The sequence below is a fragment of the Bemisia tabaci genome, chromosome 2 (genome assembly GCF_918797505.1).
Source record: "Bemisia tabaci chromosome 2, PGI_BMITA_v3".
Lineage (NCBI taxonomy): Eukaryota > Metazoa > Arthropoda > Insecta > Hemiptera > Aleyrodidae > Bemisia > Bemisia tabaci.
Genome location: NC_092794.1, coordinates 23,161,610 through 23,173,775, shown reverse-complemented (window position 1 = coordinate 23,173,775; position 12,166 = coordinate 23,161,610). Strand labels below are relative to the sequence as shown.

Sequence of the window (12,166 nt, the reverse complement as noted above, 5' to 3'; positions counted from 1 at the left end):
ATGAATTATTTTCTTTTAAATTAATGAAAAAAAAGGAAAAAAACAATATGTATTAAAGGAAAATATATAATGTGTGTTTTGTAAATATTGAGGTGGTTCCGTGTCAAATTTAATGATTTCCAGCACTTTAATTATTTTTTTACATTTTGTGCTTTCACTGAGCTGCAGAGTGGTGCTTGTATAATTAATTATGTAATATTAAATTAATTAATTAATAATTAAATTATTATGTAATAATTAGCCCACCCGTAAGAACTCTAGCCCGGCTACATAATATTGTATCGCTTTGTACAGCCCGCGGCTGTAAGATTTTTTATCGCTTTCTATCGCCCTCTATAGCCAGCTATAAGAATTCCTATGGTATATTGGAACGCAGTTCCTGTAGCCAACGGGCTCCTTTACCAGAGTCTCAATACAGAACAGAGAGACCTCTTTCGTCTGGTTTCGCCACATTAGGCATAGTTGCATAGCCCTTTGAATTTTCTTCCATGGTATGTATTTCATCTAATCGCATGTGCGCGATGGATTTTTTCAGGACGACCGGATCAAGTGCACAACTGCTCGGTGCACAACATGTCTCTGAACTCGTTCATGGTCCGCTGCTCGGAGGGTTTCAACGGCGGCCTCCACCAGTCCTTCATCGCTGAGGTCCGCGATTTCAACTCGCAGGAGCTCCGCGCCAACGTGACGTCACCTGTCCCGCGCTTCACCATCTACGGCTTAGATCCATCAACGAATTATCAAGTGCACGTCTTCGCCTTCAACCAGAAGGGCCGCAGCGAGCCTCTCGTCCAGCAGGCCTTCACGCTGAGGCTCCCTGAGAAACACTTCACTAGTGATAGAGGTGAGTCCCGTTTATGCAATCCACCTCGGAGTAGGGGTTTTCACTGTTCGGAAAAAGTACAGATACACCGAAACAGCACCATTTTCTTAAACGGTACGGAAATTCGAGATTTTCGTGATAAATTCTAAAAAGTACCCCTGGGAGTATGCGATTGCCATTTATTAAGTTTCCGGTTTGATTCCTCGTATTTTTCGTTTTATTCCTTTGTCATTCCATCATTCCACTTCCCCAATCCGAATACAGTTAAAAATGCGTAGGAGGTGAGGAAAAAGTAACGAAAAGGTCAGGAAAAACAAGGATTTTTAAGAACCGCCAAAAAAATGAATTAGGAAAGTAAGGAAAAAGCAAGGAAAAGGTACTGAATAAGTGAGGAATTTGAATGACAGGGTACCATTAGACACCCAATAGACATGGCTGAGGACAAATGGCTTTCCTCTACTTGAAATCATTTATATAAAAGATATCATTGATATAATAATGAGAGTTGAATATTGAGGCGCTTGAAGGACAAGGTACATACGTGCCGTTTTTGTTATTTCAAGAAAAACGTGTTTAAAGTTTCTAAATTGTATGATGCCTTATGGGGGAAAGAAAGCTCAAACTCACGATTTGATGCTTAAAAATTGGATTTTTCCTGTGAATTTTTTAAGAAATTTATTTCAAACCTAGAATTAGTTTCGAAAACTGCACTCATGTGCTTTGTCCTCCAAGCCCCCCTGAACAGAACATTATTTGGACTACGTTTTGCAATTTGGACCTATAGATTCTAGGCCGGTTTAAAAACAACGTATGTGCCATTACTTTCCCTATGCATATAAGTGTTTTTCCAGAAGAGCCAGAATTTATAGTTCCAAATTGCAAAATGCAGTCCATTTGGACAAATTTTGTCCAAATGCCCTTTATAGCTAAGTATGCTATGGCTAACTACATGAAATTTGTGTGCGTTTTAAAGTAATGGTTAAGTAAAGTAGTCAACCCATTCTAGCTCAAGAATAGCAAACTAAGTATCCTCATCCCCATCTGAGTATATTCTGATCCCTATGCATAAACATATATCCTCTCCTCAGAATACTCAAAGGATCTTCACAATTCCTGAGGATACTTTCTGAATTTTCTGATTTCACAGATTACACACTATTGGAAGAGCATTTCCTTGTTGGCAATTTTAATGAAACGAAAGTTTATTGAGAGTACCTATCCCTGAATAGCCTCAATTAATTATGCAATAATTAGTCCACGTATAAGAACTCTAGCCCGGCAACATAATATTGTATCGCTTCGTACAGCCCGCGGCTGTAAGATTTTCTATCGCTTTCTATCGCCCTCTATAGCCAGCTATAAGAATTCCTATGGTATTTTGGAACGCAGTTCCTGTAACTTAACTCCTTTGGTAACTAACTCCTTTGGTAACTTAAATTACATTTGATGACCTCTATATCCTGACTATCCACTGAAGAGCTAACAGTATAAATTGAATTTTTGTTCACAGATCGGTTACGACATTCAGCATTCCACCTTACAACACCCATGAGCGTAGTAGTTGGCATTGTGGGTGCTTTATTCATAGCTGCTTGTTTCGTGGCAGCAGTGCTACGGTTGCAGTGTTCCCGAAACGAGCGGAAACGGCTCAAACAGAATACGAGCCCCTCCAAAGAGACTGAAAAAGACATCGCTGGTACGGACAGTGGCGGTGACAGCGATGAAAGGAATCCTGACATCATTCCACACCCTATAACAGGTTAGTCTTCTTTGGTTGCTCAACATTTCTGCTTCCATCCCTTCCCTCCAACCTCTCATTGTGCGCCCTCTCCCAGGAGGAGCCCAATCAAGGACCTCCAAGGAGTTATCATCATACCCATGTAGCAGTGATCGCGATAAATTGCGAGTTTATCGGTTGGTTATTGCGATTATATCGGTGGCAATATATCGAGATATTAGAGATTAAAAAGTGTGATATATGGCGATTAAACCGCTACATATCGCAATTTTTGGTTCCATAAAGTCGCGATCAATTTTCATCGATAAAATCGAGATTACATCGTCATATCGCAATTTTTATTTCGAAAATATCGCGATTTTATCCCTGTAAGATCGAGGATAATCGCTCAGATCTTGATGATCCTAGCGATTTTATCGCAGATAAAATTGCAATAAATCCCGATTATTCCGATGAAAAATGCTACTTGGGTAATATGTTCAAAATGAAAAAAAAGTTCACATTATTGTGAAATGCAAAGTAAAATGTAGTGTCAATATTCGTACGTACAAAATACAAGATATAATATAAGGGGAAAATGTTTGTGAAGATATACTTCCTTCTTGATATAACTAATGCAATGCTTGTATGAGCATTGGGATTTTTACAAGAGACAAGCAAAATTATTTTCCGATTCACTTTTTTGATTTTTACAAAGAGTTCTCTCTAATAATTGTTTGAGCTTTATAAAAAAATCTTAAACAGCCGGTTTTTTTTTTTTTCAGATTTTGATGAGACTGAGCGAAGGCAACTTGTTTCGACGATAGAAAGTGCAAGACTTATACATACTCATGGAGGCTACTCACCCATTCGAAATGGAACCCTCCCACTTAGACATTTATACTCACCAAACTTACAGGTGAGCATCGTTACTCAAAAAAGTTTCTCCCTTTGATCTTAACGGAAATAACACTTTTCCAAAATTTAAGTAACTTACATGATTTAGACTGCATTTTGCAATTTGGAACTATAAATTCTAGCCCGGTTTAAAAACAACGTATGTGCCATTAGTTTCCCTATGCACATTAGTGCTTTTCCAGAAGAGCCAGAATTTATAGTTCCAAATTGCAAAATGCCGTCCATTTGTTTGTATAACGATATTTCTTATATTGTTGGCTCATCAGTCAATGGGGCACACATTTGTATATCGATAATGGCTGTTGGCCGAAGTCATATGCAACATGTTAAGTTTTGTACCATTGCCATTTCCCATAAGAATTCAATACTTTAAACATCGTATAATCATCGTTTTGTGTAAATTTTCTGCAATTTTTTTTAGTTTTTTTGAAAAGTATTTCCTACAAACTTCACTTTTAATTTAATCTTTCAATTTCACTTTTAAAAGTGTTGCGATACTCTCTTGAAAAAAACGAAGTATTAATTGACATTTTTGAACACTATTTTCGAAATATATAGTTTCCTACTTTAGCCATTGGTATGTCTGTAGCTATGTATATATGTAATTAGCCACAGAGTCTACAGCCATGTCCATGGCTTCCATACCAAAGGCTATATCTACGACTGTATTCACATGCATAACATCTAAATGTGTTGAAAACATTTCAAGCACAAACTTTAAAAATTTATATTCGAGATATAGTTTTGAATGATTGCCGTCCTTCCAATTTTATGTCACAACCAAAAATCCTGTGCGATACATGGGTTTTCTGACTTTTTAATGATGATGCTAATTTTCTCCTTAATGATTGCAGACTATACCCTGTGATGACAACCTTTTGATAGGAGGGGGCACTCTACCGAGGCAGAAGAGGACAAAATATGAAGTTAGTTCATGTGTACAGACGCTGAGGCAACCAATCGTGGCTACACCACTGCTGCCTGAAGGAATCCCCTTTCCTCATTCACCTCTCAAAGTAAACAGCTCATTAGTAAACAAGCGAGAGAGTGCTGTTTGACTAACAACTCAGTTGTAAACTCAAAGTTTACAACAGCCTGATAGTTATTAATGTTTTTCTACTCTTAAATTTGTAAATATGTAACTTTTTGTTTTCCCCTTTTTTATTTTCTATTTCTTAATAAAAAGACTATCAATTTATTTTTAAAAAAAAATTGTCTTGCCTTTTTTTCACCTTCCGTACTGAGGGAGGAATTTCCCGGATTGAAATGTAAATTTTTGAAGATCAAAAAGATATGCGAATCAAAAGCATAAATTGCTAGAAATATCAATTTCTGAGGTATCAGCTTACTTTTTGATGTGGATCATTTTTAATTTTTTGTGGAAGCGAGTATTCTCTTGAACATTTCCTAGTAGGCTAGGGTGCACATTTTTGGGTAATAATGTGTCTTGAGAATAAGGTAAGACTGATTTAACAAAAATAACACATTTTTTATTTCCTTTATCACGGAAAAAATAATACTAACAAATCAGTTTTTCATTTTTGATAGAAAATCGTATCAAATTGCTTGGCTTCAACTATTTGCAAAGACATAATAAAATAAGAGGTACCGTTGATTGGATGAATTTGACTCGAAGGATTAACTTTAGCCAAATATTATAAATAGACAAGTTTAGGACATGAAGGATTCACCGAGATGTGTAAACAGAGTACGATACAGATTAATAATTTAAATTTTTTAGTCACTGGAAATTTCTTTTGTTTTCTACATTTTGCACATCTCCAAGTCAGATTCGAAAAACGACATAACCGCGATGGAGATCCCATTTCACTGGTGTCCTTTTTCACACCACTTTATTGACACGGTATCACGCCCTTTAAACAATAGACAAGGTACGAGTTCGGACACTCTGATACATATTCTCCCTTTAAAGTTTTACATAGAATGCGATTTGTGACATAAGCAATACTAAAATTAACTCCTGACTAATAAAATAACGGTTTCTATAAGAGACGGAAGTTTGAATTAATGCATCCAAAAAAAGTTAATATCTTTGTTGGAAGTTACTTTTAGAAACTTTTGTTGTACAAATCATATTCTACATTGAGAACACATATATCTTGATATTTGAACGCAAAGAAAAAACACTAAAAAATGGCCCGAATTGTAAGTAAAAAGGTGGTGAAATAATGCTGGGTCGACATCATTTTGGGGGAAAACGAAGCCAAGAAATTCCAAAAATTTCAACTAGAGTCAAAACTTTCCAGTTAAAATTTTTGAAATTTCTTGGCTTCGTTTTCCCCCAAAAAGATGTGGACCCAGCATCATTTCACCACCTTATTAATGCTTAAATAGACACCTTGTCTAGTGGTTTATTATCGACGTAGAAAATTATTCTTTTGGCAGGAAAAGTGAGATAAAGAGAAACTTTGTTTCATGAACACAATAACAATAAACAAAACAATACGTACAAATGCAGCAGTTAAAAATAATTTTTGAAAATTCGACTGGTAGATCTCACCCAGAGAGGAGAGCGCCTTGAAGGTGAATCCGCAACTTCTCTCGTGAAAGGCACACCTGACTGGTACAAACGATCCCTTTCTTGTGCCAAAACTTCTCGTAGTTTTGAATTAGTGGTGACAATGGCTACCTGCATTTCCAAGTCTTTCGTTACTGATCGAGAACCTGAAAAATGTAATCGGCACATCAAAACAAGCATCTACATACATATTAAAAAAATGTTTCCCAAGAACCGGTTCTGTTTTTGACAGAAGATTAGTGACATATGAAAGCACATTCCAGTTTTTTACTTTAGGAATTATTATTTTGGAAACCACACAAAAGTGCCCACATTATTTGAAAGTAAAATTCATTGTTAAATTTAACTAATTTTGTATGGACATACAATAATTTGAGATAATTTTCAGAAAATTTTCGCTTGAATTGAGTGTTTTCCAGTGAATATGTTTAGCTCCTCAACTGAAAAAACAATTGTGAATTGCAGATAGTGTAGGTCAATTTACAGAGGCAAAACCAATTTATGCATAAATGAGAGACATTTCATGAAAAAAAGCTGAGAATTACCAAAATTAGATGATCCAATTAGCGTTAAATGTGGGGTGGATTCCTGCGGCAGTGTGTACCAAAGACCTTTGGAGTGGAACGTCCAGCCTGACCTCAGAAATTCAAAAATTTGAATGCGGTTGGTTGCTTGATGCCTCTCAATATGATGTAAAAAATTACTGGCCAGGGTTGTATAAGCATAGGGGACCCCACCTGCTACTCCGGCTGCATTCAGAAATCCATTTGCCTAGTAATTCACCAAAAATCACAATAAATTTTGTAATTTTGTTTATTAAAATGGAAATATAAAGCACAAAGAAACCTTAAATAAAGGATTTTTACAGCAGAAAAAATAAAGAAAACCAAATAAGATATTAAACCTAAAAATTTTGAAACATTCCTGCAGTCTATATTTCCTTTCTTGCTGAATTTTCTTCAGACTTCTCATGAAAAAGGGATCTAAATACTAGGAGAAAAATGTTTCCAGAAAGAATTTTTTTCAATTGAGTAAAAATTAGGTTATTTTCACAAAACTGTAAACAACTAAGTTCAAATGAAATGATTCAGATAACTCATTCATAGTATTCCCCCAGATAAGGTTGTTTTACATCATGCATTTTGGGCTGATTATGTTGTTCCTTACTCTTCGCACCAAGATTTTTCAGGAAATTAGTAAAAAAATTTAAAAAAATAAATAAAATAAAAAAATGTGTGTGATGACTTGCTGTGCGAATCTGGAAAGTTAAGAGAAAATTAAGTTTCTCTATGATAAATTAAAGGGTTGTTGAGATCTCCAAAGTTAAAAGGGTTTCACATTCTTCATTTACCTACACATTTCTTAGAAGTAAATCTGAAATATTTTCAAGGACTTGAAAATCAGAAAACAAAATTCTAGTGTGATGGAAGACTTTGCAAGACTGCACCAAATGCACCAAGCATTAGGAATGCTTACAATTGCAAATAGCTAGCTGCTAATTCAAAACGTAAGACAACCTGATTATCTAAAAATCTGGCAAAACGTTCCGTTATGTGTCTCGCACCACCCAACTTCAGATTCTCTCTGACATGCTGATGAAGGTCCGCAACTCATAAAAATATGGACAAAATCTATCTTCATGCTCTTCACATAGATTACTTGAAACTTGTAAAAATGTCCGAGCCTGATGTATACATTTTTCTAGTAATAGATGTTAAAAACCACAGAGAAAACAACTTACTGTTGGATGAGCCATGAGGATTTTGACTGCTGCTTTGGATCGATTTACCAACGAGTCCACATACTCATTGGTAAGATTAAAATATCCTGTTGCCAAATGAATCTCTGCGCCAGCGGGTGCCATGTCTAATAAGTGTTTCGTGATAACACTGTCATGATGGATTTTGAAAGGTGGCATCTCCAATAGGGGAAATATGACCGTATCATTCTCTGTAAAATTAGGAAAGAGAAATTGCTCCATAAAACAGGAAAGTTAGGTGATATAGAATAAATATTTAATCACCTAAACCCGATGAAAGTTTAGACAGGTGACAAAAAATTTAAACGAAGTGATAAAAAGATGATAAGTCTGTGACAAAATTTTGCTTTCCACTCTGACACCCTGTATTTAGTTCAAATTTGTCATTTTTACTTCCTCTTTTTTGGTTGATGGTATTCTTCCACCCTAACATGTAGGTGTAATCACTTTTTATTTTTTCAATAACTTGAGGTTTCCCCCAATAGGCTGATTTAGTAGCTGCGTCAGGGTTCATTTGTAAACAAACACATAACCTTGTCTCTGATTCGCGCCCTTTGCACCATGATGGTAAGATGCGTCTAAGTAAGTGTTTTTTGTAATCAAAATTTCTCTTGCTTAATGATTCATTAATTGATTTATGAACTGTTAATGATTAAATTGTAATAAATTGACACAAATAACTCACACAGATTTGTACATGAGGTTATCTTATTTGTTTTGGTTTGAACCACTGAGTTTGATATTATATCGAATGATGTAGTCACTAAATCAGTCTATTTTTTAACCTGATGGATGCGGCTCATAAAATTCCTGTTAGACCACATCTAAGCCTTGGGATGAGTCGATTTGATAGTACCTGTAGAGGAAAAATAAACATTAAGTTGGGGACATTTTGTTCTTTCCATTAGAGCAAACCTGAAAAAGTCAAAAGAGTTCTTTCTTTCAAAGTTGGTAGATACCTTGACAAGCTATTGATGAGCTTTGCGGTGATTCTTTACTGTCATTAAAAAGATCAAGTCATCTACAACAGTACAGCAAAATTTGGACTCATAAAAAAGTGTAAAGTATACGTCACAACTACATACCTGATTCCTCTTCAGCAGGTGTACCTTCTGACTGCATAGAATTGACAAAATAGTTCCAGATGAGATCATGTCCGGCTTTGACATATTCCTCTTTGCTATCATTGAAGGGATGGAATTTCGATTTCTCAGGAAGGGAGACATTGTTGTCTTGGTCCAGTTGAAATGAGATCTGACTCACACACTCAACCAAACCAGCAAGGAAATCAGCCAATGGTTTGCAATTTAAGATGAGTATGTAACGATCTTGTCGGTTTGTAAAATAATCATGACTTAAATTTGCTCTGCATGAAGAAAAGAAAAAGAAAAAATTAGAGAGAAGCACAAAGATCCTCAGAAAATCTTGCAAAATTTAAACTAATTTGTGAATATTTGACTGGAAGAACCTGAGCATAAGTATTTTAAAACCGAATATAAATGATGAATTAACCTATTTAAGTATATTGTGCAAATATTCCTGATACAATATACACAACATTTTGGATATATTGGAGCTGTTGCGTGATGCTTAAATTTCCGATACCAAGCACTCTCTTAGTGAAATTGGGCAAAAAACCAAAAAAATTGAAGGAGTTCTAAAAAGCTCTCTCCATATTGGGGGAATTGTTTTGAAATTTGAGCACAAAATAGAATAATCCTGATTGGTTATGTGCTTATGATGATGTTAGTAGTAGTTCCAATCAATAAATTTCATGTAAGAAAATTATTGCTCCTTTAGAAATTTATAAAAATATTATAGTGGGTTTTCCGTTCCACGAAGTATAATTTATTTATCAATATCAGTATGTTCAGGGTACTTAGAGGCGCTACAAAAAAGGAGTGAGCAAGGATCTTCATTGCAAAAACTTTTGAACACTTCGAACCACTTTAGAACATCAATAACTAGACAACAAAAGAGTGAACTTACACAGAGATCATAGTTCCAATGAGCCTCCGCAAAACATAAGACACACAACTTTCAATTTTACACAGGATTGGATTAAACGCAATTTCGGGAGTTGATTTCTCAGTGGAAATTTAACTTATAAAAGCAGAGCTGTATGTGTCTCCTTACTTTTTTGTGATCTCAGAAAATGAAATCAATGTAAAGCAACAAAAGTGTATTGTGAAAAAGTGATAATAGAAATGGCTCAATTATTTACATCATGCTATTTGCTTAAATGGAGGTTAAAAGTCCAACTTAAAACTTAAGAAGAAATTTTTTAAAACTAAGGAAGAAATTATACCCAGTGATGAGGACACTATCGTCAAAAATGTAGAACTTCATGTGCTGAAGTCCAAGCAATTCATTGAATCGAGATGGCAGGATTTGTTTGAGTGGACCTCGTAAATTAGGTGAGTGAAATAGAGACACCTGAGCACAAAGAAAAAAAATTATTTTCAATATTTCAAGTACAAATTTTGGAAAATTAGTGAAAGCCTCTATGTCATCACTGCCTCTCAAAGCTTTCCATGAAGGAATAACAGTAAATAATATAGGTTATAGGGGATAAGCATCTGGTTAACAGTCAGAGTCGGAAAACTTGGTTCATATCAGTGTATATATCTGTAAAATTATTTGAGTAAAACTTAGTAGAAGTTTAATAAGATAGAAGTGCAATGTCATACGGTCTTTAAACGCATTCGACTCATAAGCTCTTCAAGGACTCATGGGATGTTCAAAATTTCCCATGATTTCATATCCATAAGTGCAAATACACAGGAATTTTTTTAGAGGTAAGTGTGGCAAATTACTGATTTTATCACAAAAATTTCCTGAGAGAAAAAAAATATTCTTAAACATGCAAGACGGATGCCCCGATGTTTTGTATTCTAAAATTAGACAAAAAACAATATATAAAGTAAAATAAAAAAATATAACATTCTGAACCACGATGATTCTTACCTGACAATTTTTTTGGTAAAGTAGCAGAGGTAGTAATATGTGCCTAGAATTTTTTTCTCCCCTGGATCCTCGGTTAGCATCCAATAAAATTGAAACTTGCAGATTAGAACTGGTGTTTTTCAGGCGGGACTCGATGACTGACACCTAAAAAGTGCAGAAATCAAACAGGGTACTTGTAAAAGGAAAAAGAAGTACCTCTGCAGAAGAAATTCAGTAAAATCGGCGACAGAAAACAAAAGAGTTCAAGCAAGTCAGGATCACATTTAGGAAGTTGCCTTAACAACACAACTGGAACTAAAAATTTGTGTCAGTTTTGTCATTTGTTGTTGGTTTTCAGGTTACTAACGGGCAGTCTAGCCTTGTTAAAACTAACAATAAAGTTTTGATGTTTAAGTCTTGGATAAGCTGAACCATCCATGGTTGCACTTAGAAAACAGTTAAGTACTTTCTAGAATTTTCCAAAGCTTCAGGGGATGCAACATGGCAACCGATGGTAAAGTGCCTGTTTCTAGAACTTTCTAAAACTCTCTTAGGTTATCGCCATGTGATACGGACATAAATTGAAGCCCTCTCAACATTCTCTCTGGATCTTCCTAGAATTATTTTTGACTTTTGGTGGTGTCACCAGACAATGGTGGTGGCTGTTTCTGTAACTTTCCAAAACTTCTTGGGGCTTACTCCAAGTGTTGGTGAAAGGAGCATGGCTACCAAAGCAAGCTACGATCACCTGCTGAGCGAGGTATAGGGGTCTAGGAGGCAAAGCACATCCTCCTCTATTAGTCCTCCTTTATTAGTTGAAAATAAACTTAAGTTGATACTCACCAATTTTTCTTCCTTGGATCCACAACCGAGATACAATGATGAGAATATGATACGATTTTGGGAGGTGCTACAGCGCTCCAGAAGTTCATTATAGAAATCTTTCGGCTCATGCAAAATAGCAATCTAGACAGAATTAAGACAAAGATTAACAATATTAGTCTTGCAAGAATCTGAACTTGAATAGTGTACTGTACCTAAAGAGCTTCATTCACTCATCACTTAACTCGACATCCCTAAACAATTGTAATGACATCTGAATTGAATATGCTTACCTGATCACCTTTAATTTTAAAATTGGGAGCAGAGCTGTACAACCAGTTGAAAGGAGTGGGAACAATAGTTTTGTCAGTGTTCTCGAATAAGTTGTCCAGAAGCTTGAAGGAGGCACTTAGACGCTTCATGAAAGCGATGCGGAATATTAAGTCTCAACTTTTCACTCAATATATATACTCCTCAAAATATTGACAATTTACTACTGTGCTGTAGAAAAATAAAAGACACAGAATTAATGTAGCCCTGACACGCTCACTTGAAAAGTAACCAGAGAGGAGAGAGAGAAAATACCAGAAAAATGTGGGGAAGGAAAAGGTTATGTTTACAATGACTGAACAAGAGCTATTC

The 12,166-nt window shown here is 35.5% G+C and overlaps 2 protein-coding genes across 4 annotated transcripts in view; one reads left to right on the top strand and one right to left on the bottom strand.

Annotated features, from left to right (window-relative positions):
- LOC109043697 (nephrin) overlaps window positions 1-4,670 on the top strand; it is a 407,037-nt gene extending 402,367 nt beyond the window's left edge. For all 3 annotated transcript variants that reach the window (XM_072296973.1, XM_072296974.1, XM_072296975.1), the window contains exons 11-14: window positions 536-844; window positions 2,334-2,582; window positions 3,326-3,459; window positions 4,313-4,670. In XM_072296973.1, the coding sequence (XP_072153074.1) occupies window positions 536-844; window positions 2,334-2,582; window positions 3,326-3,459; window positions 4,313-4,516 (896 nt within the window). In that variant the 3' untranslated portion in view covers window positions 4,517-4,670. The remainder of the gene's footprint in view (window positions 1-535; window positions 845-2,333; window positions 2,583-3,325; window positions 3,460-4,312) is intronic.
- A 256-nt stretch (window positions 4,671-4,926) lies between these two features.
- Window positions 4,927-12,155, bottom strand: PGS1 (Phosphatidylglycerophosphate synthase 1). Its single transcript, XM_019061003.2, has 8 exons — window positions 11,818-12,155; window positions 11,546-11,668; window positions 10,724-10,867; window positions 10,065-10,192; window positions 8,842-9,122; window positions 7,739-7,947; window positions 6,543-6,768; window positions 4,927-6,143 (listed from the first exon to the last, which is right to left on the bottom strand). The coding sequence occupies exons 1-8, from the start codon at window positions 11,944-11,946 to the stop codon at window positions 5,941-5,943; spliced, it is 1,443 nt and encodes a 480-aa protein (XP_018916548.2). The 5' UTR covers window positions 11,947-12,155; the 3' UTR covers window positions 4,927-5,940.
- Between the last annotated feature and the right edge of the window lie 11 nt (window positions 12,156-12,166).

Coding starts and splice junctions, on each gene's coding strand:
- PGS1 (XM_019061003.2), bottom strand. CDS start 11,946: ATGAAGCGTCTAAGTGCCTCCTTCAAGCTTCTGGACAACTTATTCGAG. Junction 11,669..11,817: donor TTAAAATTAAAGGTGATCAG/GTAAGCATATTC, acceptor AATTCTGTCTAG/ATTGCTATTTTGCATGAGCC. Junction 6,144..6,542: donor AATTGGATCATCTAATTTTG/GTAATTCTCAGC, acceptor TACATTTTTCAG/GTTCTCGATCAGTAACGAAA.